The 26,705-nt window shown below is 35.3% G+C and overlaps 1 protein-coding gene across 1 annotated transcript in view; it reads right to left on the bottom strand.

Moving 5' to 3' along the window:
* LOC108539174 (disintegrin and metalloproteinase domain-containing protein 5-like) overlaps positions 1–26,705 on the bottom strand; it is a 136,637-nt gene that overhangs the window by 48,223 nt on the left and 61,709 nt on the right. The window contains 1 exon segment of the mRNA XM_017887681.1: positions 14,168–14,263. Coding sequence (XP_017743170.1) covers positions 14,168–14,263 — 96 coding nt within the window.

The raw sequence follows: 26,705 nt of genomic DNA, 5'->3' as shown, positions 1-26,705 counted from the left end.
TCTTGGAGTATGTTCCATGTGCTGATGAACAGAATGTACATTCTGCAGTCGTCGGGTAGAATGTTCTGTGAATATGTGTTAAGTCCATTTGTTCTAGGGTGTACTTTAAGTCCATTGTTTCTTTGTTGACTTTCTGTCTTGGAGCTTTCTAGTGCTCTCAATGGAGTATTGAAGTCCCCCACTATCATTGTGTTGCCATCAACCTCATTTCTGAGGTCTAGTAGTAATTGTGTGTGTATGTATAATATATAAAATATGATATATATCAATATTAATAGACTTTAAAGGAGATATATACTATAATGCAATAATCATAATGGACTTCAATATTCCACTTTCAACAACAGACAGATAATCCAGATAGGAAATTAATAAGAAAACGTCAGACTCAAACTATACTTTAGACCAAATGGACCTAATATACACATAAAAAACATTCTATCAAACAGCAAGAGAATATATATTTTTCTCAAGAACACATGAAATGTGCTCCAGGATAGATCATAGGTCAGGCAGCAAAACAAGTCTTAGAAAATTTTAAATGATTGAAATAGTATCAAGTATCTTTCTCACCACATTGATATAAAGCAAGAAGTCAATAACAGGACTTGGAATTTGGAAAATTTACAAGTATATGAAAATTAAGCAACATACTGCTAAACAATCAATGGAGCAAAGAAGAACTTAAAATGAAAATGTAAAAATATTTTGAAATATCTTGATACAAACAATAATAGTCACACAATATACTAAAACTTATCAGATGCAGCAAAAATCATTCCAGCAATAAATATGTACATCAAAAAAGAAGAAAGATATCAAAAAATCAATCTAAAGTTAATTACACCTCAAGGAACTAGAAAAAGCAAAATCCAAAGTTAATAGAAAAAAGGAAATAAAGATAAGAACAGAAATAAATGAAATAGAGGCTAGAAAAAAAGTAATGAAACTAAGAAATATTGATTGTCATAGACTTTGTGAAGTTATATATTAACTTTTAGGTTTTTGTCTGATAGAATAGGAAATAATTCCTATCATTTAGAAAAGATAGCCAAGTAAGTTATTTTTTTTTCCTGTGGATATTAACCAGTTTTGAACATAGCAATATTATTCTAACATTCTTTTGTTTCCAAATCCTATTTATATAGTTTTGTTACGTACTCTTGAACGAGCCTATTAGTCTTCCTAGTTTCCTCATTAATGAGTTGAATAAAACTCTGACATATTAATTGTATATTATGAGTAGCCCTTTTAATTTTTTGAAAATTATGCTATTTTCAGGGTCAACCTATTATCTTCGCTTACTCATGTGTGTGCATGTGTGTGTCCAGAAAGCTGTGGCAATCTCAAATAAAATGTATGATAAAAAAGAATAGCTTATTGAATTAGCATATTTCCAAAAAACAATGTTCAAATACATTGCACCCCAAATATATATCTGTTAAATAATTAAAACAAACACTGTTTTTAAGGTTAGGAAGTTGTGAGTCTATAATGTGACTTGACAAGATGGGTAATGGAATTTTTTATTTTTAGGAGGTTTATTACAGATTTATTTATAATTACCCAAATTGGGAAGTAAACAAAATGTCTTTCAATAGATAAATACATACATAAACTCTGGTACATTCATATAATTGAATACTATCCAGCTATAAAAAGCAATTAGCTACCAAGCCATGAACTATAGATATAAAACATAGATGAACTATAAATATATGTTGATAACTGAAATAAGCCAACCTGAAAAGGCTACATGCGTATATTCTTACAACTATATGACATTATGAGAGACAAAAGTATAGACACAAATTTAAATCCAAAGATTCTGATTTCAGTTTTGTTCTATTATGCCACATTGTTTCTCACTATGTGATATTATTTTCAATAACACCTACATATTCTTATTTACTTCTTCTTTTTAGAGATGTCAGCTGCTCCACTGACATACTGGATGACATTTCCATCATTCTACAATTCTCACTGTAAAACCTGCAAGGTCACCATTTTAATAAATATTTCCCATGGCCTACAAATATGCTCAAATCATTTTTTTCACTTACTATCAACTAACACAACTCATGAGTCCACAATCACTAAATTCAGGAGAAACATGTTTCTTGGCCACTAGGTGGGAGTTTATCTTCATCAGGGTGACCTTTTCTGTTTTTAACTTTATTGAGGTTTAATTTATAACTTACATACCATAAAATTCACCTATGTTAAGTGTACACTTTAGTGATATTTTAAGAAAATTTACATGGTTGTGCAACCAGCACCACAACCCAAGTTTAGGACATTTCTATTAGCATAGGATAAGATCCCCAATATCCATTTATAGTTAATCCTCATGCCTGTGGCTGGCCCCAGGTAACCACTAATCTACTTACTGTCTCTATAAAATTTGCATTTTGGGATCTTTTCTACAAATAAAATGATAAAATAGGCAGGGTTTTGTATTTAGCTTCTCTTGCATAGTAGTGTTTTTGAGATTGTAATATGTATGAGTATTCTGTCAACCTTTATTGCTCTCTAGTATTCCATTATACAGATATATCATAGTTTTTGTCAATTTGTTTATAGATACTTGAGTTGTTTTCAGATTTTGGTCATTGAATAATGTTGCTATAGACATCCATATGCAAATTTTTGTAAATACATGTTTTCATTTATCTTGAGTAGACCTAGGAGTAGAATCCTTCGTTCAATTGGTAAACTTATGTTAAACTGCTTAAGAGACTGTCAAACTGGTTTCCCAAAGTAGTAACACCATTTTTTGGTCCTACTGGCAGTCTATGAATTCCTGTTTCTCTATGTTTTCGCCAATATTTGTTATTTTCTGTCATTTGATTACAGCCATTCTAGTGGGTGTCTTGTAGTATCTGGTTTGAATATACACATTGCTAATGACTAACAATGTCTTTACTAGTTTTCATCTATTTATTATTCCATGTAATTACCATTTTGTATATATTTCTATATATTGTGTCTATCATTGTATATAACTTTGTATATATTTGCCTATCTTCTTTGAGCAGGTATTTAACCTGTTCAAATATTTCATACATTTGTAATTGGATTGTTTCCCTTCAATTATTGAGTTGTTAGGATGATTCATAGATTCTGTATACAAGTACTACATCAGAAATACAGTTTGTAAATATTTTCCTCCCCTCTGTGGCTTGTCTTTTTATTGTCTTAACAGTGTTTTCTGAGGCACAAAGATTTTTAATTTTGAGAAAGTCCAATTTACCAACTATTTCTTTTATGAATTATACTTTTGGTGTTGTATCTTGGAAATTTCTGGCAAATCCAAGGTTATGAATATTTTTTCATATGTTTTCTTCCAATAGATGTATAGTTTTAACTACTGCAGTTAGGTTGATTGTCTGTTTTGAGTTAAATTTTGTGTGTGGCATGATAAAAGGGCCCAAATTTACTTTTCTGTATGTGGACACTGAATTGTCCCAATAGCCTTTGCTGAAAAGACTATTATTCCTTTATCAAATTGTCTTGACACATTTGTCAAAACTCAATGGACTATAAATATAAGAGTTTATTTCTGGACTCTCAGTTCCATCCCATTTATCCATGTATTTATTGTTATGCCAGTACAATGTTGAGCTAGATTACTTTAGCTTTGTAGTAATTTTTGAAATATGAAATGGTGACTCCATCAATTTGTTCTTCAGGATTGTTTCAGCACTTCTGGGTCCCTTGCATTTCCAGAATTTTTAGGATTATGTCATCAATTTCTGTAAAGAAGCCTACTGGAATTTTGCCAAAGATTGTCTTAAATCCATAGATCAATTTAGAGATGTACAGAAAAGAGTTAACATAGCAGACTTAAGACTGCTATACTTGGAAAGGTATATTCACAAGGCTGGCCTTTGACTGACACCTGAGTTAGAGTTCCCATCATTGCCTAACTAATAAGTCACTGTGCCTGAACTGTTTAGACTTTGGTATTTACAATGAACAAGCAATTTCCATCTAAGAGTCTGGAATTGTGGTAGATGCTAGGCAAAAGATGCCTGTGTGACCAGCCTCCAATAAAAAGCTTAGGGTCTGGGTTCCCGGCAGTCAATATTTCACACATATTATCATAATTCATTGCTGGAGAAATTAAGTCCATCATTGTGTGGCTCTACTAGGAAATGACTCTTGGAAGCCTGTGACTACCTTCCTTCATACTTGACCCATGAGCCTTTTTCCTCTGCTAATTTTGCTTTGTATCCTTTTTCTGTAATAAATTATAGTGATGAGTACATTCTATGCTCAATCACATGAGTCTTCCTACTGATTTACTGAACCAAGGGGTAATACTGCAGACCCCTGACAGAAGGGAGATTCGCCGTCTTAACAATACCATCTTTCAACTCATTCACATGGAATATCTCAGCATTTACTTAGGTTTTTGTGTTTTTCTCAGAAATTTTTTGTTGTTTGCCTGTATATTTTGTATTGTTAATATATGCCTAAGTATTAATTTTTATGCTATTGTGAATGAAATTCTATTCTTAATTTTATTTTTGTATTTTCCATTGCTAGTATATAGAAGTACACTTCATTTTTGCATAGCAATTGCATGTCCTGTGACTTTGCTGAATTCATTTATTTATTCAAACAGGTATTTTGGTAAATTTCCTAAGATTTTACATACACAGGGTCATGTAATCTGCAAATAAAGACAGTTGTACTTTTTGTCTTCCAAGTTAGATGCATTTTAATTTTTATACCTATCTGATTTTACTCTCTTGGACCTCCAATACAATGTTTAGCAGAAGTACTGAGACCTTGCATCCTTCTTTCATTCTAATTTTAGGGTGGAGAGCATTGAGAATTTCTTGGTTAGTATGATGCTAGCTGTAGGTTTTTCATAAATACTTTGCATCAGGTAGGGGAAGTTCCCTTCTATTTACCATTTGTTAATAATCTATAATGGATGTTATTTTGTTATTTCTTTTTCTGCATCACTTGAGATTATCTTGTATTTTCTTGTCCTTTATTATATCAGTATGGTGTGTTACATTAACTGTACCACTTTTGCATTACTGAGATAATCCTTTTTGGTCATGATGGATACTTCCTTTTATGTTTCTTTATTCTGTTTGCCATTTTTAAAGGATGTTTTCCATCCATATTCATGAAGGATATTGATCTATAGTTTTCTTTTCTTGTAATGTCCTTGTCTAGCGTTAGTATCAAGGTAATACTGTTCTCATAAAATAAATTTTGAAGTGTTCCTCCCTATTCTATTTTATGCAAAAGGTTGTGGAGTATTTTTGTATTATACCTTCTTTAAATATTTGTTAGAATTCACCAGTCAGGCTATCTGGACTTAGGCAGTGAATTATCAGACTGGCCAGAGCTTTACCAAATATATCCTCTGTAATTGCTCTATCAGGAGATTTGTCTCTGGAAAGAGCACATGAAACATTTCTTCTCAAAACAATCTGGCATTAGAATTGAGCATCAAACCATGATGGAGCCCATTTCAATAATCGTATAAACTCTGTCTGGTAAACCATCTACCACTACACTATAGCAAATCTGTTGGTAAATTCAGGAGCTGATATTTGTATGCAAACAAAATCATTTTTAATCACCTTTAAAACAGGAACCAATTTAAAAATTGTTTGATTAGTCAACCACATTTTTTTAGCTTAACATCTCCATTTTTTTTCTTTCCAACATTTTTTTAGGTTCAAGGGACACATATGCAGGTTTGTTACATGGGTAAATTATGTGTCACAGGGATTTGCTGCATAGATAATTTTGTCACCCAGGTAAGTTTATCTGCTTACCTGATAAGCAGTTTTTCGATCCCCATTCTCCTCACACCCTCCACTCTCATCTAGGCCCTGGTGTCTGCTGTTTCGTTCTTTGTGTCCATGTGTACTCCCATTTATAAGTGAGAACGTGCAGTCAACAACATTTTAGAATGTGGTTCTAAATCATCTTACCTAATTATGATTTGAGTTGACAATCTTGACAGAATCCACACTTTGAAAATAACTGTTAGCTACATACTTTTGTTTCTCCATCAGTAACACTGAGAAAAAAAAATCATGGCTGAATAATTCTGAAGAGTCACATTGACTAGGACCAGCACACTATTTCTCTATTAGTCATTAAATTAGAGCAAAACAGGTCACTTTTCTTCCTTTATGCATACATCTGCCTTTCAGGTTGATGTAATCCCATTTGTATATTTTTGCTTCTGTTGTCTATGTTTTTGAAGTCATGTCCAAAATAAGGATCTCTCTACCACTTCACTTATTCCCTGAAGACTCTATGCCAATTATTTTCTTTATCATTAAGGTTTTAGCTCAAATGTCACCCTGCAGAAAGACATTTCCTGTTTACTCTGGCTAAATACCCTCTTCTCTCACTGTTTGCATGTATGTTTATTCTCTTTACTATTTCCCACTAGATAGTGTGGAGTAAATTATTTCCTGAATTAGTGAATGAACAAATAACTTTAAGCTGTAAATGAACCTGTCTGCTTCTAATGCCAGCCTTTTATCTCATCCTATTTTGCCAAGGTTTGATCTGCACATTGTTGCTCTATGTAATTTTAGGAATAATGTGAGAAAGCTAAACAGAACGCTGGAAGTCACTGATTTTTTATATTGATTTTAAAAATTTACTATCTGTGTGTTCAGTGCTACCTATTTTTTTCTATTTTTATCTCTGCTATAATGCTTACATTTGGCTCTAATTTCTTACATTTATCTTCCATGTCAATAACTAGTTTGAGCCACAAGAATTCTGATATTCTCTAAGTTTGGCATTTATCTTAAGTTTAAATTGTGAATGTAGGTTATCTGTAATGATTCTTAATTTTATTCATCTTCACTTTTGTTTTATTCTATTCTTACAACATTCTCTTAGTTCAAAGATGCCAAGCCTTGCAATTTTTTTTTTTTTGAGAATAGTATTTTTTTCTGAAACTGCTTATAGATCCTATAATGACTTAATTTTAAAAGCATACACTCCCACCAATCTTATGGATGTCTGCCATTTACCCTGTTCCAGAGTTTGTTTCATTTTCCCAGAGTATTTCAGTGAACTCTGCTGGGTGTGGAAAATTATTTAGGAATTTTTTAATTGATAGAAAAAATTACATGTATTTATCATATACAACACAATATTTTAAAGTGAACTATATATATAGTTTTTTGTAGTGAGAACATTACTATCCATTCTCTGCATTTGTCACAAATACAACATAATTATAGTAACTATGCTATACAATAGTTATCTTGGATTTATTCTCCCTCTCTAACTTAATTACACATCCTTCAACCAACATCTCCTCATTCCTTCCTCCCTACAACAACCATTCTAATCTCTAATTCTATGAGATCAACTTTGTAAGATTCCACATATGAGTGAGGTTATACATTATTTGTCTTTCTGTGCCTGGCTCATTTATCTGAAGATAGTATCCTCCTGGTTTAACTATACTGCCACAAATTACAGAATTTCCTACTTTTTATGGCTAAATAGTATTCCACTGTGTATGTATACCACATTGTCTTTATCTAGTCATCTGTTGATGGACACAGAGATTGATTCCATAATTTGGCTATTGTGAATAGTGCTGGAATAAACACAGGAATGTTAATGTCTCTTCAACAAACAGATTTTATTTCCTTTGGCTACAAACCCAGTAGAGGAATCACTGGGTCTCATGGTAATTCTATTTTTAATATTTTCAGGAACTCCCCTATTGTCTTCCATAATGGTTGTATTAATTTACAAGCCCATAAACAGTGTGTAGGGGTGATCCTTACTCCATATCCTTGCCAAGACTTGTTATCTGTTGTCTTTTGATCATACCCATTCCAACAGAAGTGAGGTGATAGCTCATTGTGGTTTTGATTGACAAGATACTCAAGATAGTAATATTGAGCACTTTTTTAATATATCTGTTGGCCATTTATATGACTCCTTTTGAGAAATGCCTATTCAGATCTTTTTCACATTTTTTAATTGGGTTGTTTTCTTGCTATTGAGTTGTTTGAATTCCTTATGTATTTTGGATATTAACGCTTATCAGATGTATAGTTTTCAAATATTTTCTCCCATTCTGTAGATTCTCTCTTCACTTTTTTGATTGTTTCCTTTGCTGTGCAGAGGCTTTTCAGCTTGATGTAATCCCATTTGTATATTTTTGCTTTCATTGTCTATGTTTTTGAAGTCATGTCCAAAATAATAACTGACCAGAACAATGTCATGAAGCTTTTCCTCTGTTTTCTTCGAGTAGTTTTACAACTTTGAGTCTTATATTTAAGTCTTTAATCCATTTCAGTTTTATTTTTGCACATGGAGAGAGACAAGGATCTAACTTCATAATTCTGTATGTGGACATCCAGTTTTTCCAGCACCATTTATTGAAGAAACTACCCTTTCTTCAGTTATGTATTCTTGGCACCTTTGTAGAAAATCAGTTGACTGTAAACGAGTGGAATTATTTCTGGGCTCTGTATTTTGTTCCATTGGTCTAAGTATCTGGTTTTATGCCAGTACCATGCTCTTTTGGTTACCATAGCTGTGTAGTGTGATGCCTACGGCTTTGTTCTTTTGTACAAGATTGCTTTGGCTATTGGGGTCTTTGCTGATTTCATTTGAACTTTAGGAATTATTTTTCTATTTCTGTGAAGAGTGTCATTGGTATTTTGATAAGAATTGCAATTAACCTGTAGGTTGCTTCAGGTATTACAGATATTTTAACAATATTAATTTTTCCAATCCATGAACAGGGGATAGCTTTCCATTTATTTGTGTCTTCAATTTCTATCATCAATATTTTATAGTTTTCAGTGTAGGCATCATTTAACTCCCTAGTTAAATTTATTCTTAAGTATTTTATTTTATCTATCATAATGGGATTGTTCTCTTGATTTCTTTTTGAAATAATTCACTATTAATGTATAGGAACACCACTGACTTTAGTACATAAATTTTGTATCCTACAACTTTACAGAATTTATTCACTAAACCTAACAGTTTTTATGGTTTTTTGGGGGGTGGAGTTTTCTATATATAGATGTACCTCAGAGATATTGTGGATTCAGTTTCAGAGAACCTCAGTAAAACAAATACAGTAATAAAGCAAGCCACGTAAATTTTGGGGTTTCTCAGTGCATATAAGTTGTGTTCAAACTATATTGTAGTCTATTACATGTGTAATAAGGTTATGCCTAAAAAATATGCACACTTTAATTAAAAAATATTTTATTGATAAAAAGTGATAACAATCATCTAAGCCTTCAGTTTACTGGTAATCTTTTTGCTGCTGGAGGATCTTGCCTCAATGTTGACGGCCACCAACTAATCAGGGTGGTGGCTGTTAACAGTTGAAGTGGCTGTGGCAATATCTTAAAATAGGACAACAATGAAATTGGCCACATCAATGGACTCTTTCTTTCCTGAAAGATTTCTCTGTAGCATGCAATGCTGTTTGACAGCATTTAACTCAGAGTAAAACTTCTATCAACACTGAAGTCAATCCCTTCAAATGTTGTCACTGCTTTATCAACTTTGTTTATGTAATATTCCAAATCCTATATTGTCATTTTAACAATGTTCACAGTACCTTCACCAGGAATATATTCCATCTCAAGAAATCACTTTCTTTGCTTATCCATAAGAAGCAACTCCTAATCAATTCAAGTTTTATTAGGAGATTGCAGCAATTCGGTCACATCTTCAGACTCTATTTCTAATTCTAGTTCTCTTACTATTTGTATCATATCTGCAGCTATTTCCTCCACTGAAATCTTGAACCCCTCAAAGTCATCCATGAAAGTTTGAATCAACTTCTCCCAAACTCCTGTTAATGTTGATATTTTGATCTCCATCTATGAATTGCAAATGTTCTTAATGGTATTTTAAATGGTGTATCCTTTCTGAAGGTTTTTAGATAATTTTGCCCAGACCCATTGGAAAACACTATCTATGGCAGCTAGAGTCTTACATAATAAGGCTTGAAAGTCAAAATGACTCCTTGATCATTTGTCTGACCATGAGCTGCAGAATGGATATTGTGCTAAGCAGGTAGAAAACATTAATCTGCTTATACATCTCCATCAGAGCTCTTGGGTGACTAGTTGCATTGTCAATGAGCAGTAATGTTTTCAAAGGAATCTTTTTTTCCTGAGTATTGGCTCTCAACAATGAGCTGAACATATTCATTAAGCCATGCTATAAACAGATGTGCTGTCATCCAGGCTTTGTTGTTCCAATATAGAGCACAGGCAGAGTAGATTTAGCACAATTCTTAAGGGTCATGGGATTTTTGGAATGATAAATGATCATTGGCTTTAACTTAAAGTCACCAGTTGTATTAGCCCATAACAAAAGAGTCAGCCTAAAGCTTTGAAGCCAGGCATTAAATTCTCTCTAGCTATGAAAGTCCTAGAAAGCATCGGTATTAGGCCATTCTTCCACTGCCATAAAGTAGTATCTGAGATTGAGTAATTTACAATAAAAGACATTTAATTGATTCATGGTTCTGCAGGGTGTACAGGAAATATAGTGGCATCTTCTTCTGAGGAGGCCTCAGGAAGCTTCCAATCATGGCAGAAGGCAAAGGAGGGCAGGCACATCACATGGAGAGAACAGGAGCCAAAGCAAGAGGGAGTTGGTGGGGGAGAGGGGAGACATGCCACACACTTTTAACCAACCAGATCTCATGAGAACTTAATCACTATTGTGAAGATAACATCAAGCCATGAGGGATCCACCCCCATAATCCAAACACCTCCCACCTCCAGCAGTGGGGATTACAATTTAACATGAGATTTCGATAGGGACAAATAGCCAAACTATATTAATATCTTTTTTCAATAGAAGGCTGTTTCATCTACACAAAAATCCATTGTTTAGTGTAGATACCATCATCAACGATCTTAGCTAGATCTTTTGGATAACTTGCTGTAGCTTCTATATCAGCGCTTGCTGCTTCACCTTGCACTCATGCTATGGAAAAAGCTTCTTTCCTTAAAACTTATGAACCAACATCTTCTAGCTTAAAATTTTCTCCTGCAGCTTACTCACGTCTCTCAGCCCTCATAAAATTAAAGAGAGTTAGGGCCTTGCTCTGGATTAGGCTTTGGCTTAAGGGAATGTTGTGACTGGTTGGATCTTCTATCCAAACCACTAAAACTTTTTCCGTATCAGCAATAAGCCTGTTTTGCTTTCTTACCATTTGTGTGTTCACTGGGCTAGGGCTTTTACTTTCCTTCAAGAACTTTCCTTTGTATTTATAACTTGGCTAACTGTTTAGCACAAAAGCCTGGCTTTCAACCTATTTCAGCTTTTGACATGCCTGTCGCAGGAAGCTTTATCATTTCTAGCTCTTGACTTAAAATGAAAAACATGAAACTTTCTTTCTGGTGAACGCTTAGAGGCAATGTATGGTTATTAATTAGTCTAATGTCAATATTGTTGTGTTTCGAGGAACAGAAAAGGCTGTGGAGAGGGAGAGAGACAGGGGAATGGCTAGATAGGGATCAATTATAACATATACATTTATTGATTATTTGGATTGAAACTAATTGGAGACCTTTGACTTTTCCTGTACCTGGATTATGTCTTTTTCTAGGTTTGGAGAGTTTTCTGCTATTATTTCTGTAAATAAGCTCTCTCTCTCTCTCTCTTTTTTTTTTTTTTTTTTTTTTTTTTTTTTTTTTTTGAGGTGGAGTCTCTCTCTGTCCTGGAGTGCAGTGGCATGATCTCGGCTCACTGCAAGCTTCACCTCCCGGGTTCATGCCATTCTCCTGCCTCAGCCTCCCAAGTAGCTGGGACTACAGGCGCCTGCCACCACGCTTGGCTAATTTTTTAGTAGAGACGGGGTTTCACTGTGTTAGCCAGGATGGTCTCGATCTCCTGATCTTGTGATCCGCCAGCCTCGGCCTCCCAAAGTGCTGGGATTACAGGCGTGAGCCACCGCACCTGGCCGCTATCTCTTTATCTTTTTTATTCTTTCTTGAACACCAGCTGCTCATATATTACCTTTTCTGATGGTGCCCCATAAATCCTGTGAGTTTTCTTCATTCTTTTTCATTCTTTTTCTGTTTTCTCCTCTAACTGAATATTTTCAAAATAGTTGTGTCCTATTTCACAGATTCCTTCTTTGGCTTTATCAGTTCTGCTGTTTGCACTCTTTACTGCATTTTTAAACATCATTCATTGTATTTTCAGCTCCAGGATTCCTGTTTGATTTTCGGTCTCTTGGCTGCTAAAGTTACTGAAACATTGGGCTAGAATTCAACCCTCCCAGCTGCTGAAGTCAGCTTGTCACTGTGGGCTTCTTGGAGCCCAATACTGTTGTAGTAGGTGGGTGGTGATGCAGGCCGAAACTTGAGGCCATCCTGCAGGGGCTACCGATTACTGTTTGGTGCTGCATCAGGTCTGAAAGCTCAGATCATAAGTACCAGCCAAGATTCAAGGGCCTTGGGCATCTGCCTAGTGCCAGGTTTTACTGCGGTTGACCTATAATGCCCAGACCCACGATGACCCGAAAGCAACAACCAGAGTCCAGAGACAAAGCCAAGCAGCAGGGATCGCTTTATTTCGAGTTCGAACTCGGTTCCCTCCAGCTAGGTATCCGATCCTAGGGAGAGACCCCGAGCTCGGTGTTCAGCCGTCTTTTATACTCAGACACAAACAAGTTACAGCAAGTTACAGAGTCACTGGGAATTTTACAGTTGTAGGTTTACAATTGGCTGTCATTTAAAGTTAAACATTAGTCAGTTGTTCATTGGTTCCCGCCCTTTGACCAAACCACAAATGGCCGCTTGCCCTGCTAGGGACTTTCCAGATAACCTTGTTGTTTTAGCATTAAGGGGAGTTTCCTGACTTTTCTGACCTCTGATATTCAGTATTTTTCCACTCCTCAGACCTGGTATTGGTTAAAAGGTACAGTCCTAGTCTCACTTCCCTCTTTTTCTGGCAAGCAGACAGTATCTTTTCTCTGTGCTGTGCTGTGCTGTGCGGTTCAGGGAGGGGCGATGCAGGTAATGTAAAACTGTCCTTCCTACCCTCTTTAATGCATCTTTTCTTATCATGCTATAACCAGGCACTATGACCTCTCACTAATACAGGAATTATTAAGAAATAATTTTTAGGCAGCTAGAAAGGGTAAAAGCTCTTGGTGGAATTTTCCTTTAATAAAAAGCAGCCCCAAACCATTTCTTCTCTTAACAGAAAGCGGCCTGGTAAGTCAGGCATAGATATGCAAACTAGAAGCTTTTATATGTAAATGCAGGCAGTTGTACCTGGAAGCCAGGTACATTCAATATGGTGTCCCCTGCCCTATTTCCTTGTCACCATGTTTAAGGGTGTCATGACAGCCTCGAAGTAAAACCACGTGTACAGGTATCATGGCCGCCACCAGGTGGAGGCTGCATTTGCATAATAAAAGACAAGGGTGGGAGGGCCAGTCTTTTCCAGGGCTGTGTAAACCCCACACCTGGTCAAACCAATTCCCTGAGCCCTATGTAAATTAATTGCTGCCTCCTCAAGTCTCTGTACAAAACCCATTGCATTCCGCAGCAAACAGGAGACCCTCTTTTTGGCGACCCACTTTCTCATTATGAGGAAGCTTTTACTCTCTTCTTGTCTATTAAACTTTCCACTCCCAAACCCACTCCTCGTGTGTGTCCGTGTCCTGAATTCTTTCTGGACCGTGACAAAGAACCAGGGTATATAACCCAGACGACGGAGCTGTTTCATCACCTGGCTTCCTTAGCTCTTATGCAGGTATTTTCATACCTGAACAGTTGTTCAAACTGATGTTTTTGTGGGGGAACAATCACTGGAGAGTCTAATTCCACCAACTTGCTCTACCTCTTGTCCACCAGGAATTCATTAAATGGTGTCAATAAGAGAGACAAAATGGTTGTAACAATAACTGATATGTTGAGTTGGAACATCAAGCTGGGAGAGAAGCAGCATTAGGCATTGTGTACATGAGAGTACAGGAAGTGATAGATTACTGAATGGATTTAAGTATGATAGTGGGTCTTAGGTTGCTTGGATATAATATGGTGGCAAGGGCTGAACATATTACTGATACGTTTTCCATCTCCTTGAAACAAGTATTTCAAGACATTTGATGCTGAGCCATTGTCAGATATAAATTGCCGCTTACCTTGCAATCTTTTGAACAGCAATCTCCGGAACCACACAGCGCATTACCTTTCAGTCTACATGTTAAAGGTTCACAACATAATTTATGTGTACAATTCTGTAAAAAAATTACTGTTAGTTAATCACATATAATTAGGAACCACCAAATAAAACTGTGACATATAACTTTACAAAGTATAAAGCTTTCCTAAAATTCACTGATTTTTCATAATCCCATTCTTTATGTGAGATTTGTAGAAATCAATATCTCATTCAGTAATGTGTAAAATAAATGTATTGTCTTGAGGAAGAAGAAAGGGAGGGGGTTGAAAAACCACCTATTGAGTACTATGCTCACCACCTGTGTGCAATATGCCCATGTAACAAACCTGCGAATATACCCCCTGTAGCTGAATTAAAAGTTGAAATTTTAAAAAAGAAATGTATTATGTCACTATATTTCATATAATTTCAATGATATTCCTATGGGGCCAAAACCTAGAGAAAACAGTTATTAGATATCTTATTAACTAACATTCTCTTTAAACATTTCCTTATATTATTCGTTTTATAACAAATCATATCAGCCAGATTTATTCACCTGTAGAAACCAAAATTAAATAACCTCAAAAATTGTTCATAAAATCACAAATGTTTACTGTTTTCTCAATGCTTCCACCTAAGTTCTTTGGAAGAAATGAAAAACTAGAGATTCTAGACCCACAATGTTAAATATGTTAAATATGACAACTACTGGCCATGTGTAGCTATTTAAATTTAAATTAACTAACATTAAACAAAGTTAATAATTTACGTACTCAGTCACATGAGCCACATTTTGAGTGCTCAACACACTAACATATGATTAGTGGAAAGTGTATTGTATGGCACAAAATAACATTTCCGTAATTATGAAACGTTCCATTGAAGAGCACTGCTCTAGAAAACGGATGTTTAATTTTACAGTAAGTTTTGTATTTATTTATTGGATCTAGCATAAATTTTGTCCTTATTTATTTTACTGTGGTGAATAAGGTTGATTTATATTCAAGTACAAAATCAATTTTACATTATTAAAATAAGTCCAAATTTGTCTTGCTAACATTTGTTTAGAATTTCTGTATCTAAGTTCATTGGTGACTCTGGTCTCTAATTTTCTTTTCCTCTAATAAGCTTCTCAAAGGTTTTTTCTGTGTCAAGTTTACACTGGTTTATAAAATGAATGGAGCCTTGTTTGTTAAAAAAAAAAAAAAGAAGAAGAAGAAGAAGAAAATTGGATTATTACCTTATTATTAGAATTTATCAGAGAAATCTACTGGGCTGGTGGTAGTTGTCAGAAGTTTTTAAAATAGAGATATAACTCTTTTGTTAGTTATGAGAACATTCTAATTTGTTGTTTCTCGTTGAGTCAGTAATTTGTAAGTTTTACCATTCTAGCAATTCTCATATTCACAGAATATTCATATTTATTAACATAAATTTTTGCATTATGTCCTCTTTCTAGCTGTACGTTCTGAGTTTTTTTTTTTCTTTTTCAGTCCTAATATTGGTTGTTTATACCTTTTATTATTTGGTTTCATTAGTGTTATTTGAAAATTTTTAACTTTGTTTTAGTTTTTTCAAGGAACCAAGTTTTCTCTTTAAGCTATCTATTATATAATGATTGCTTATTTTATTAATTCTTGCTCTTATCTTTATTATTTACACATTTAAGTCTATAAATTTTCATTGAAATATAGTTATAGATATATTGCTGAGTTTTGATAATGTCTAATTTTCATTGTAATATATTTACCCACTGGTAATTTTAAAGCATACATTTTTTTTAACTTTGCAAATATTGAGGCTATTCTGGCTATGTTAATTGGTTTATTGAGTGAACTTCTCGGCAGCAAAATAAATTATTAATTTATTTATTGATTGATTTATACTTTGTTGCAATGTACTGGGTAAAAATACTCTTGTGTATCTTTTTTTTTTCCACTGGAACATTATGCAGCCTTTATGCATAGACATAAATATATTTGAAGCATATTGTTGAGTAAGAAAAGCAATTTTCCAGAAAATGTATAGAGTGTCATTTGTCCAAAACTTCCTCCACAGAATTATAGCCCATATTTCTATAGACACATATATATGTAAAATAGAATAAAAGTCTGAAAAAATATACACAAAGCTGTTAACAATGGGGACCTTAGAGATGGGAGTGATGGTCCCAAGGGGAAATTTTATGTTAATCTTTAATGTTTGATTTTTTTTACAATTATCATATATTTGTGTATTACTTACATAGTTAAAAATACATACCTACTTTGAAAATATAATTTTACGCCAGTTGTCTCATAACCTCTAGGGCTAGGTATGACTTGGTTAAGACCAAGGATTAGTTGGCAGTGATTGGGATAAAATACTGACACACTGAATATATTTATTATGGTTTAAAAAAATGTGTTCCTGATGCACATAGTCACTACACTGTCCAAGTTCAATGCTAATGAAAAAGTCTTAAAGGCAACTAGAGAAAAGGGTCAGATCATGTATAAAGGGAAACCCGTCAGCTAACAGTGAACTTTTCAGCAGATAGCTTATAAGCCAAGAGAGATTGGGAGCTTATTTTCAGCATTTTTAATGAAATTCCAACTAAGAATTTCATATCCCACCAAACTAAGCTTCATAAATAGAGAAATAAAATATTGTCCAGAGAAGCAAGTGCTAAGGGAACTCATTACCACTAGACCAGCCTTACAAGAGATCCTTAAGAGAATTCTAAACAAGGAAACAAAGAATGATATATGCTACCACAAAAGCACACTTAAGTACCTAATCTACAGACCCTATAAGGCAATGCACAACAGAAACTACAAAACAGCCAGCTAACAACTTTGTGATAGTATCAAAACCTCACATACAAACATCAACCTTGAATTTAAATGGTCTAAATGCCCTTCTTAAAAGGCATGGATTGGCAAGTTGGATAAAAGAAAACAAGAACCATTTGTCTGCTGTCTTCAAGAGACCATATCACATGTAATGACAACCACAGACTCAAAGTAAATGGTTTCAGAGACATCTATCATGCAAACACAAAACAAAAAGAACAGCGTCTCTATTCTTACATCAAATAAAACAGACATAAAACCAACAACATTTAAAAAAAGGACAAAGAATAACATTACATAATGAGAAAGGGTTCAGTTCAATGAGAAGATGTAACTATTCTAAAAATATATGCACCCAACACTGGAGCACCCAGATTCATAAAACAAGTACTACTAGACCTACCAAAAGACTTAGCCACAAAATAATACTGGAGGATTTCAACATCCCCACTGACAGCATTAGACAGATCACTGAGGCAGAAAATTAACAAAGAAATTCTGGCCTGAAATTTGAGTCTTGACCAATTGGACCTAATAGACATCTACAGAACACACCACCCATCAACCACAAAATATGTATTTTTCTCATCTGTACACAGAGCATACTGTAAGACTAACCACAAGCTTGGCCATAAAGTGAGTCTCAATAAATTTTAAAAAATTAAAATCACACCAAGCATAATCTCAGACCATAGTGAAATAAAAATAGAAGTAAATGCCAAGAACATCTCTCAAAACCACACAATTACATGAAAATTAAACAACTTGCTCCTGAATGACTTTTGAGTAAATAACAAAATTAAGGCAGAAATCAAAAACTGTTTTGAAATAAATGAAAGCAGACATAACATACCAAAATCTCTAGGATGCAGCAAAAATGGTGTTGAGGAAAGTTTATGGTGGCAAATGCTTATGTCAAAAAGTTACAAAGGCCTCAAATTAACACTCTAACCTCACACCTAGAGGAACCAGGAAAACAAGAACACACTAACCCCAAAGCTAGCAGAAAAAAATAAATAAATAAAATCAGAGCAGAATGAAATGATATTGAAACCCAAAAATACAAAGAATCAACAAAACCAAAAGTGTTATTTGAAAGGATAAACAAGATTGATAGACCACTAGCTAGGCTGACAAAGAAAAAAGAGGAAAGATCCAAATAAGCACAATCAGAAATGACAAAGGTAACATTATAACCAACCACATAGAAATGTAAAAGATACTGAGCCTATTATTAACACTTCTGTGCACATGAACTAGAAAATCTAGAGGAAATGGATAAATTCCTGGAAACACACCATTTCCCAAGATTGAATCAGAAGAAATTGAAACCCTGAACAGGCTAATATCAAGTTCAGAAATTGAATCAATAATAAAAACTTACCAACCAAAAAAAGCCCCAGACCAGATGGATTCACAACTGAATTCAAGCAGACATACAAAGAAAAGCTGGCACCAATTCCATTGAAACTATTCCAAAAAATCAAGGAGGAGGAACTCCTCCCTAACTCATTCTATGAAGTCAGCATAACCCTAATAATAAAACCTGGCAAAGACATAATGAAAAAAAGAAAACTACAGGCTAATGTTCCTGATGAACATAGACATAAAGATCCTCAACAAAATACTAGCAAACCAAATCCAGCAGCACATCAAAAAGTTAATTCACCATGATCAAGTAGGCATCATTCATGGGATGCAAGATTGGTTCAACATATGTGAATCAATAAATGTGATTCATCACATAAATAGAATTAAAAACAAAAACCATATGCCATTATCCTAAGTGAATTAATGCAAGAACAGAAAACCAAACACTGCTTATTCTTACTTACAAATGGAAGCTAAACATTGGGTGCTCATAGACATAAAGGTAGCAACAATAGATACTGAGGGCTACTAGAGTGGGAAGTGGGGAAGGGAGGCAAGGGTGGAAAAACTATTGGGTACTAAGCTCAGTGCCTGGGTGACAGGATCAATTGTATCTGAAACCTCAGCATCACACAATATACCCAGAAAACAACCCTGCACATGTACCCCCACCCAATCTGAAATAAAAGTAAAAATTATAAAAAGTAAATAAGTAAAATAATGTGTTCCCAGCAGTTCTTAGAAAACATGTTTTACATATTTTAATTAGGTCATCTTTAATATGTTGTTCAAATATTGTGCATCTGTAATAATTTTTTTATTTGCTTTTTCTTTTTTCTTTTTTTTTTTTTTTTTTTAATATGAGAAGAAGTCTCACTTCGTTGCCCAGGCGGGAGTGCAGTAGCATGATCTCAGCTCACTACAACCTCCACCTCCTGGGTTCATGCAATTCTCTTGCCTCAGCCTCCCGAATAGCTGGGATTACAGGCATCTGCCACCACACTTGGCTAATTTTTGAATTTTTAGTAGAGACGGGGTTTCACCACGTTGGTCAGGCTGGTCTTGAAATCCTGATCTCAAGCTATCCATCCATCTTGGCTCCCAAAGTGCTGGGATTACAGGCGTGAGCCACTGCGCCCGGCCTTCATATGTTTTTTCTATTGTTTGCTACCAAAGATGTGTTAACACCTCTTAAAGTGATTGTGAATTTATCTGTCTCTCCTCATAGTAAAATTTCGCTTTGAAATATTTTGAAACTATGTTTGGGTGATTTTTAACTTATAATTATTACATGTCCTAGTGTGCTGGACCAACCCTGTTCTGGCTTGCAAGGGTCAATTGTTAAATTTTCAGAAATTTTGTGAACTGGTTGCTAACAAAGCCATTAATAAAAATTGAATTTCATTAATTTACAATGAAATAAATTATATTTTTAAAGGGTAGCAAATATTGACAACATCATTTCTTATTTTCCTACATTTTAATTTTAGCTATACTCTTGAAGATATTAATATCTATTATTAATTTTTGGTGGAAATACTGTATAATGATCTGCTACCATTTACATTTTTCCAACTCTGCATTTAATAATGTTGCATTTGTCACTTTAAATCTGCCATTGTAGGAGTGTTTAAAGGAAGGAATTCAGCAAGTGCTACAAATCAGGGCCTAACCCAGGTTTTGTTGATCGTCTTGGTGTGTGTGCTGAAAGGTTTTGGGTTAATATAATTTGTATGAGGTTGAGAAATAATTCAACAGTAGCTAATATACCAGATTTAATAAAAATAAATTTACTTGGTAAGAGTCAGCAAATTAGGATAAAACTCCAATTAGCGAATCATTGTTGAATCACAATCATAAATGGAGTTAACTACAGAATCAACAAAAGTATTCTGGGAGAAGCATTCTGGCTATATAAATTTACAGTAGAGGGTATTCTTGCGTAACTGAAAGCATGCACTCTTCAACTAACTCAACTGCAATAAACTACACCCATTTAAAATGTTTAGTTTAATGAATTTGCCATATGCATTTACTCATATAATCAAGTGACAGAACACTCTCATTGCCAACCAGAGACATCTCCTACTTATTGAAGTCAACCACTTCTTCACACTAAAGATTACTTACCATATTTTATAATTTTACAGAAACAGAATCATATATTACATAACCTTGTAAATCTGGCTCATTTCAATCAGCATAATCATTTTGTGATTCACCAATGGTGATAAATTTATCAGCATTTTGTTCATTTTTGTATTGCTGAGTAGTTTTCCAATGACCACAATGTATCTGTCCACATGATGATGGATATTTGGATTGTTTCTAGTATTTGGCTGCCATGAATAAAGCAGCTCTAAACTTTCACGTACAAATATTTTAGGGGATATATATTTTCATTTCTTTGGGAAAAAAATACTCAGAGATGGAAATCTGGGGCAAAAGGAAAGTATATATTTAACTTTATAAGACATGGCCAAAATGTTTCAAATATTTTTACACTCAACTAGCAATTTAAACAAATTTCAGTTGCTGTACATCTCAACAAAACTCACTATTTTATCAGAAGGGGGTGTATTATTACAGATATTCTAATATGTGTGCAGTATATATGATGTGATTTTAATTATTTTTCCCAGATGACTAGTGATATTAAACATCATTTCATCTTCTTATTGTCATTTATAAATAATCTACTGTAAACTGTCCAAATTATTTTGCCTATTTTTATTAGGTAATTTGTCTCCTTTTAATTGAGTTGTAATATGTACTCTCAAGAAATATGGATTTTGTCTTTTAATTTTTATTTAATATACAATATTTTTAGAGCATTGTTAGGATCACAGCAAAATTGGGCAGAAGGTACAGAGATTTTCCACATGCCTCGCCCACACATATACACAGCCTACCTCCTTATCAACATATCAGAGTGGTACATTTGTTACAAATGATAACCCTACATTGACACACCATTATCACCTGGAGTTCAATTTTACATTAGTTAGGGTTTACTTTGGTATTCTACATGGTATGTGTTTGAAAAATTTGTAATGACATGTATCCACCACCACAGTATCATACAGGGTAGTTTCACTGTCCTAAAAGTCCTCTGTGTTCTGCCTAATCATCCCTCCCTTCCCTTTAACCCCTGACAACTGCTGATCTTTTTACTGTCCCCATACTGTTATCTTTTCTAGAATGTCATATAGTTGAAACTATGTGGTACATAGCTTTTTCAGATGGCTTCTTTTACCTGGTAATACATATTTTAGATTTCTTCATGTTTTTTCATGACTTGATAGCTTATTTCTTTTAACTTTTATTTAATAGATAATATTTTAGAGCATTGTTTCATTGTCCAATGTAGCAAAGACTATTTATTCATTTACCTATTCAAAAATATTTTAGTTGCTTCCAAGTTTTGTCAATTAAAAATTAAGCTACTGGAAACATCTGTGTGCATGTTTATATGTGGACACAAATCTGCAACCCTTTTGGGTAAATACTAAAGAGAGTGATTGCTGGATAATATGGTAAGAGCATATTTAGTTTTCTAAGAAACCACCAATCTATTTTTCAAAATGGCTGTGCTATTTTGTATTCCACTCATCTTGCTTATTAAATAATGAATGAGAATTCCTGTTGCCCCACAGCCTCACCAGCATTTTGTGTTTTTAGTGTTCTAGATTTTTGATCATTTAATAGGTATGTAGTGGTATCCTGGTGTTTTAATTTGCATTTCAGCAATAATATATGATGTGGAGCATCTTTTCATATTTGCCATCTGTATATCTTTTTTTAGCAAGGTGTCTGTTAAAGTCCTTGGCTCTTTTTTACTCAGGTTGTTTGTTTTCTTACTGTTGAGTGTATTACTCTCTTCTCACACTGCTAGTAAAAACATACTCAAGACTGGGTAATTTACAAAGGTAAGAGGTTTAATTGACTCACAGTTCAGCATGGCTGGGGAGGCCTCAGGACACTTACAGTCATGGCAGAATGGGAAGCAAACATGTCCTTCTTCACATGACTGCAGCAAGGAGAAGTGCCAAGCAATAGGAAGAAAACCCCTTATAAAACCATCAGATCTCATGAGAACTCACTATCACAAGAACAGCATGAGGCTAACCACCTCCATGATTTAATTACTTCCCACTGGGTCCCTTCCACAAAACATGGGCATTAGGGGAACTACAATTCAAGATGAGATTTGGGTGGGGACCCCGCAAAACCATATCATTGTGCCATGGCCCTTCCGAAATCTCACTTTGTCACATTTTAAAACACAATCATGCTTTCCCAACAGGGTAGGTTCCTTCTGCCTATGAGCCTGTAAAATCAAAAGCAAGTTAGTTACTTTCTAGATACAATGGGGTATAGCCGTTGCGTAAATACACCCATTCCAAATGGGAGAAATTGACCAAAATGAAGGGGCTACAGGCCCCATGCAAGTCCAAAATCCACTGGGGCCGTCATATCTTAAAGCTCTGAAATGATCTCCTTTGATTCCACATCTCACATCCAGGTCACCCTGATGCAACAGGTGGGTTCCCACAGCCTTGGGCAGCTCTGCGCCTGTGGCTTTTCAAGGTACAGCAACCCTCCCAGCTTCCTTCATGGGCTGGCATTAATGTCTCTGGCTTTTCCAGGTGCACAGTGCAAGCTGTCAATGGATCTACCATTCTAGGTTCAGGAGAATGGTGGCCCTCTTCTTACAGTTCCACTAGGCAGTGCCACGGTGGGGACTTTCTTGGGAGAGGCTCCAAGCCCACATTTCCCTTTTGCACTTCCCTAGCACAGGTTCTCCATGAGGGTGCCAGCCTGCAGCAAACTTCTGTCTGGACATCCGGGCATTTCAATACATCCTCTGAAATCTAGGCAGAGATTCCAAACCTCAATTCTTGACTTCTGTGCACCCACAGGCTAAACACCATGTGGAAGCTACCAAGGCTTGGGGCTTGCACCCTTTGAAGCCATGGCCTGAGCTGTGCTTCCACCCTTTTAGCCATGGTTGGGATGTAGGACACCAAATCCAGAGACTGCACAAAGCAGCAAGACCCTGGGCCCAGCCCATGAAACTATTTTTCCTCCTAGGCCTCTGGGTCTGTGATGGGAAGGGCTGCCCTGAAGACTTCTGACATGCCCTGGGGATATATTCGCCATTGTCTTGGTGATTAACATTGGCTCCTCATTACTTATGCAAATTTCTGCAGATAGTTTGAATTTCTCTTTCCCCTCAGAAAATGGGGTTTTTCTTCTCTATCACATCATCAGTCTGTGAATTTTCCAAACTTTTTGCTCTGCTACCCTTTGAAATGTAAGTAAGTTCCAACTCCAAACAATATCTTTGTGAATAAATTCTAAAAAGTCACATCTTGAATGCTTTGCTGCTTAGAAATATTTTTTGCCAGATACTCTAAATTATCTCTCTCAAGTTCAAAGTTCCACAGACCTCTAGGGCAGGAGGAAAATGCTGCCAGTCTCTTGCTGAAGCATAGCAAGAATCACTTTTATTCCAGTTCCGAAGAAGCTCCTCACTTCCATCTGAGACCACCTTAGCCTGAACTTCATTGTACATATCACTCTCAACATTTTCATCAAAGCTATTCAACAAGTCTCAAGGACATTCCAAAATTTCCCACATCTTCCTGTCTTTTTCTGAACCCTCCAAACTCTTCCAACCTTTGCCTGTTACCCAGTTCCAAAGCCACTTCCACATCTTTGGGTTCCAAAGTCCCTTCCATGGCAGCCCCCAACTCCTGGTACCAATTTACTATATTAGTTCAGACTCACATTGCTAATAAAGACATACCTGACAGTGGGTAATTTATAAAAAAGTTTAATTGACTCAAAGTTCAGCATGGCTTGCGGGGAGCCCTCAGGACACTTACATTCACAGCAAAAGGGGAAGCAAACACATCCTTCACGTCGCTGCAGCAAGGAGAAGTGCCGAGCAAAAGGGGAAAAAGCCTCTTGTAAAACCATCAGATCTCATGAGAATTCACTCACTATCACAAGAACAGCATGAGGGGAGCCACTCCCATGATTAAATTACCTCCCACTGGGTCCCTCCCACCACACGTTGGGGTTATGGGAACTACAATTCAAAACAAGATTAGGGTGGAGACACAGTCAAACTGTATAATTGAGCTTTAAGAGTTCTTTGTGTATTTTGGATTAAGTCCTTTATAATGTCTGTCTTTTGCAAATATTTTCTCAAAATCTGTGACTTGTCTTTTCATTTTATTGAAAGCATCTTGTGCAGAGAAGACATTATTTAAATTTCAGTACAGCCCATCTTCTCAATTATTTCTTTCATGTATGTGCCTTTGGTTTTTTTAATCTAAAAAGTCATTGCCAAACCCAAGATCATCTAGATTTTCTCCTGTGTTATCTCATAGAATTGTTATAGTTTTGCATTTTACATTTAGGAGTGTGATCCATTTTAAGTTAGTTTTTGCAAAAGGTATAAGGTTTGTGTCGATATTCACATTTGTGCACATGGATATCCAGTTGTTCTAGCACCATTTGTTGAAAATACGATCTTTGTTCCATCATATGATCTTAGCTCGTTTGTCAAAAATCAGTTGACTATATTTATATGGGTCTATTTCTGGGCTCATGTATCCCATTCCATCAATCTATCTGTCTATTCTTATGTAAATACTACACTTTCTTCATTGTTGTAGATTTGTAGTAACTCTTGAATCAGGTAGTATCAGTCATCAAACTTTGTTATTGTCCTTCAATATTGTGACAATTCTGGGTTTGTTGCCTCTCCATACAAACTTTAGAATCACTTTGTCAGTATCCGCAGACAACTTTTCTGAGATTTTCATTGGAATTGCATTGAATTTCTAGATCAAAGTTGGAAGAGCTGACATCTGAAAATATTGTTTTCCTATTTATAAACATGGAATATTGTTTATTTGGTGTTTTGAATTTTTTTAAATCAGAGTTTTATACTTTTCCTCATATAGATCTTGAACATTTTTTTAGATTTATACCTAAGTATTTAATTTCAGGGAATGAGAATGTAGATGGTATCACATTTTTAATTTCAAATTCTACCTGTTCATTGTTGGTATATATGAAAAAGGTTGACTTTGTTGCAGGAAGTCAGGGACCCTGAATAGAGGGACCAGCTGAAGCCATGGCAGAAGAACGTAAATTGTGAAGATTTCATGGACATTTGTTAGTTCCCCAAATTAATACTTTTATAATTTCTTATGCCTGTCTTTACTGCAATCTCTGGACATAAATTGTGAAGATTTCATGAACACTAATCACTTCCCCAATCAATACCCTTGTGATTTCCTGTCTTTAATCTCTTAATCCCATTATCTTTGTAAGCTGAGGAAGATGTATGTCACCTCAGGACCCTGTGATGATTGTGTTAACTGCACAAATTGTTTGTAGAGCATGTGTGTTTGAACAATATGAAATCTGGGCACCTTGAAAAAAGAACAGGATAACAGCAATGTTCAGGGAACAAGAGAGACAACCTTAAACTCTGACTGCTGGTGAGCCGGGCAGAACAGAGCCATATTTCTCCTCTTTCAAAAGCAAATAGGAGGAATATCACTGAATTCTTTTCTCAGCAAGGAACATCCCTGAGAAAGAGAATGCACTGCTGAGGATAGGCCTCTAAAATGGCCACGTTGGGAGAGGCTGTCTTTTACGGTGGAAGACAAAGGGATGAAATAAGCCCCAGTCTCCTGTAGCACCCCAGGCTTATTAGGATGAGGAAATTCCCACCTAATAAATTTTGGTCAGACCAGTTGTCTGCTCTCAAAACCTGTCTCCTGATAAGATGTTATCAATGACAATGTGTGCCCAAAACTTCATTAGCAATTTTAATTTTGCCCGACCCATGGTCCTGTGATCTCTCTCTGTCTCTATTTGCTTTGTGACATTTTATTACCTTGTGAAGCCTGTGATCTCTGTGACCCACACCCTATTCGTACACTCCCTCCCCTTTTGAAAATCGCTAATAAAATTTGCTGGTTTTATAGCTCAGGGAGCATCACAGAACCTGCTGACATGTGATGACTCCCCAGACACCCAGCTTTAAAATTTCTCTCTTTTGTACTCTTTCTCTTTATTTCTCAGAGCAGCCGATGCTCAGGGAAATAGAAAAGAATCCACGTTGAATATCGGGGTGGGGTTTTCCCTGATACAGGAAATAACCAAGATCAGAGCAGAACTGAAGGAGACAGAGACAAGAAAACCCTGCAAAAAATCAATGAATCCAGGAGCTACCTTTTTGAAAAGATCAACAAAATAGACCACTATCCAGACTAATAAAGA

This window comes from Rhinopithecus bieti, unplaced genomic scaffold, assembly GCF_001698545.2.
Source record: "Rhinopithecus bieti isolate Rb0 unplaced genomic scaffold, ASM169854v2 scaffold_17772, whole genome shotgun sequence".
In the NCBI taxonomy this organism is placed as follows: Eukaryota; Metazoa; Chordata; class Mammalia; order Primates; family Cercopithecidae; genus Rhinopithecus; species Rhinopithecus bieti.
Note: the sequence above shows the minus strand (reverse complement) of the source record. Positions and strands in the feature narration are given on the sequence as shown.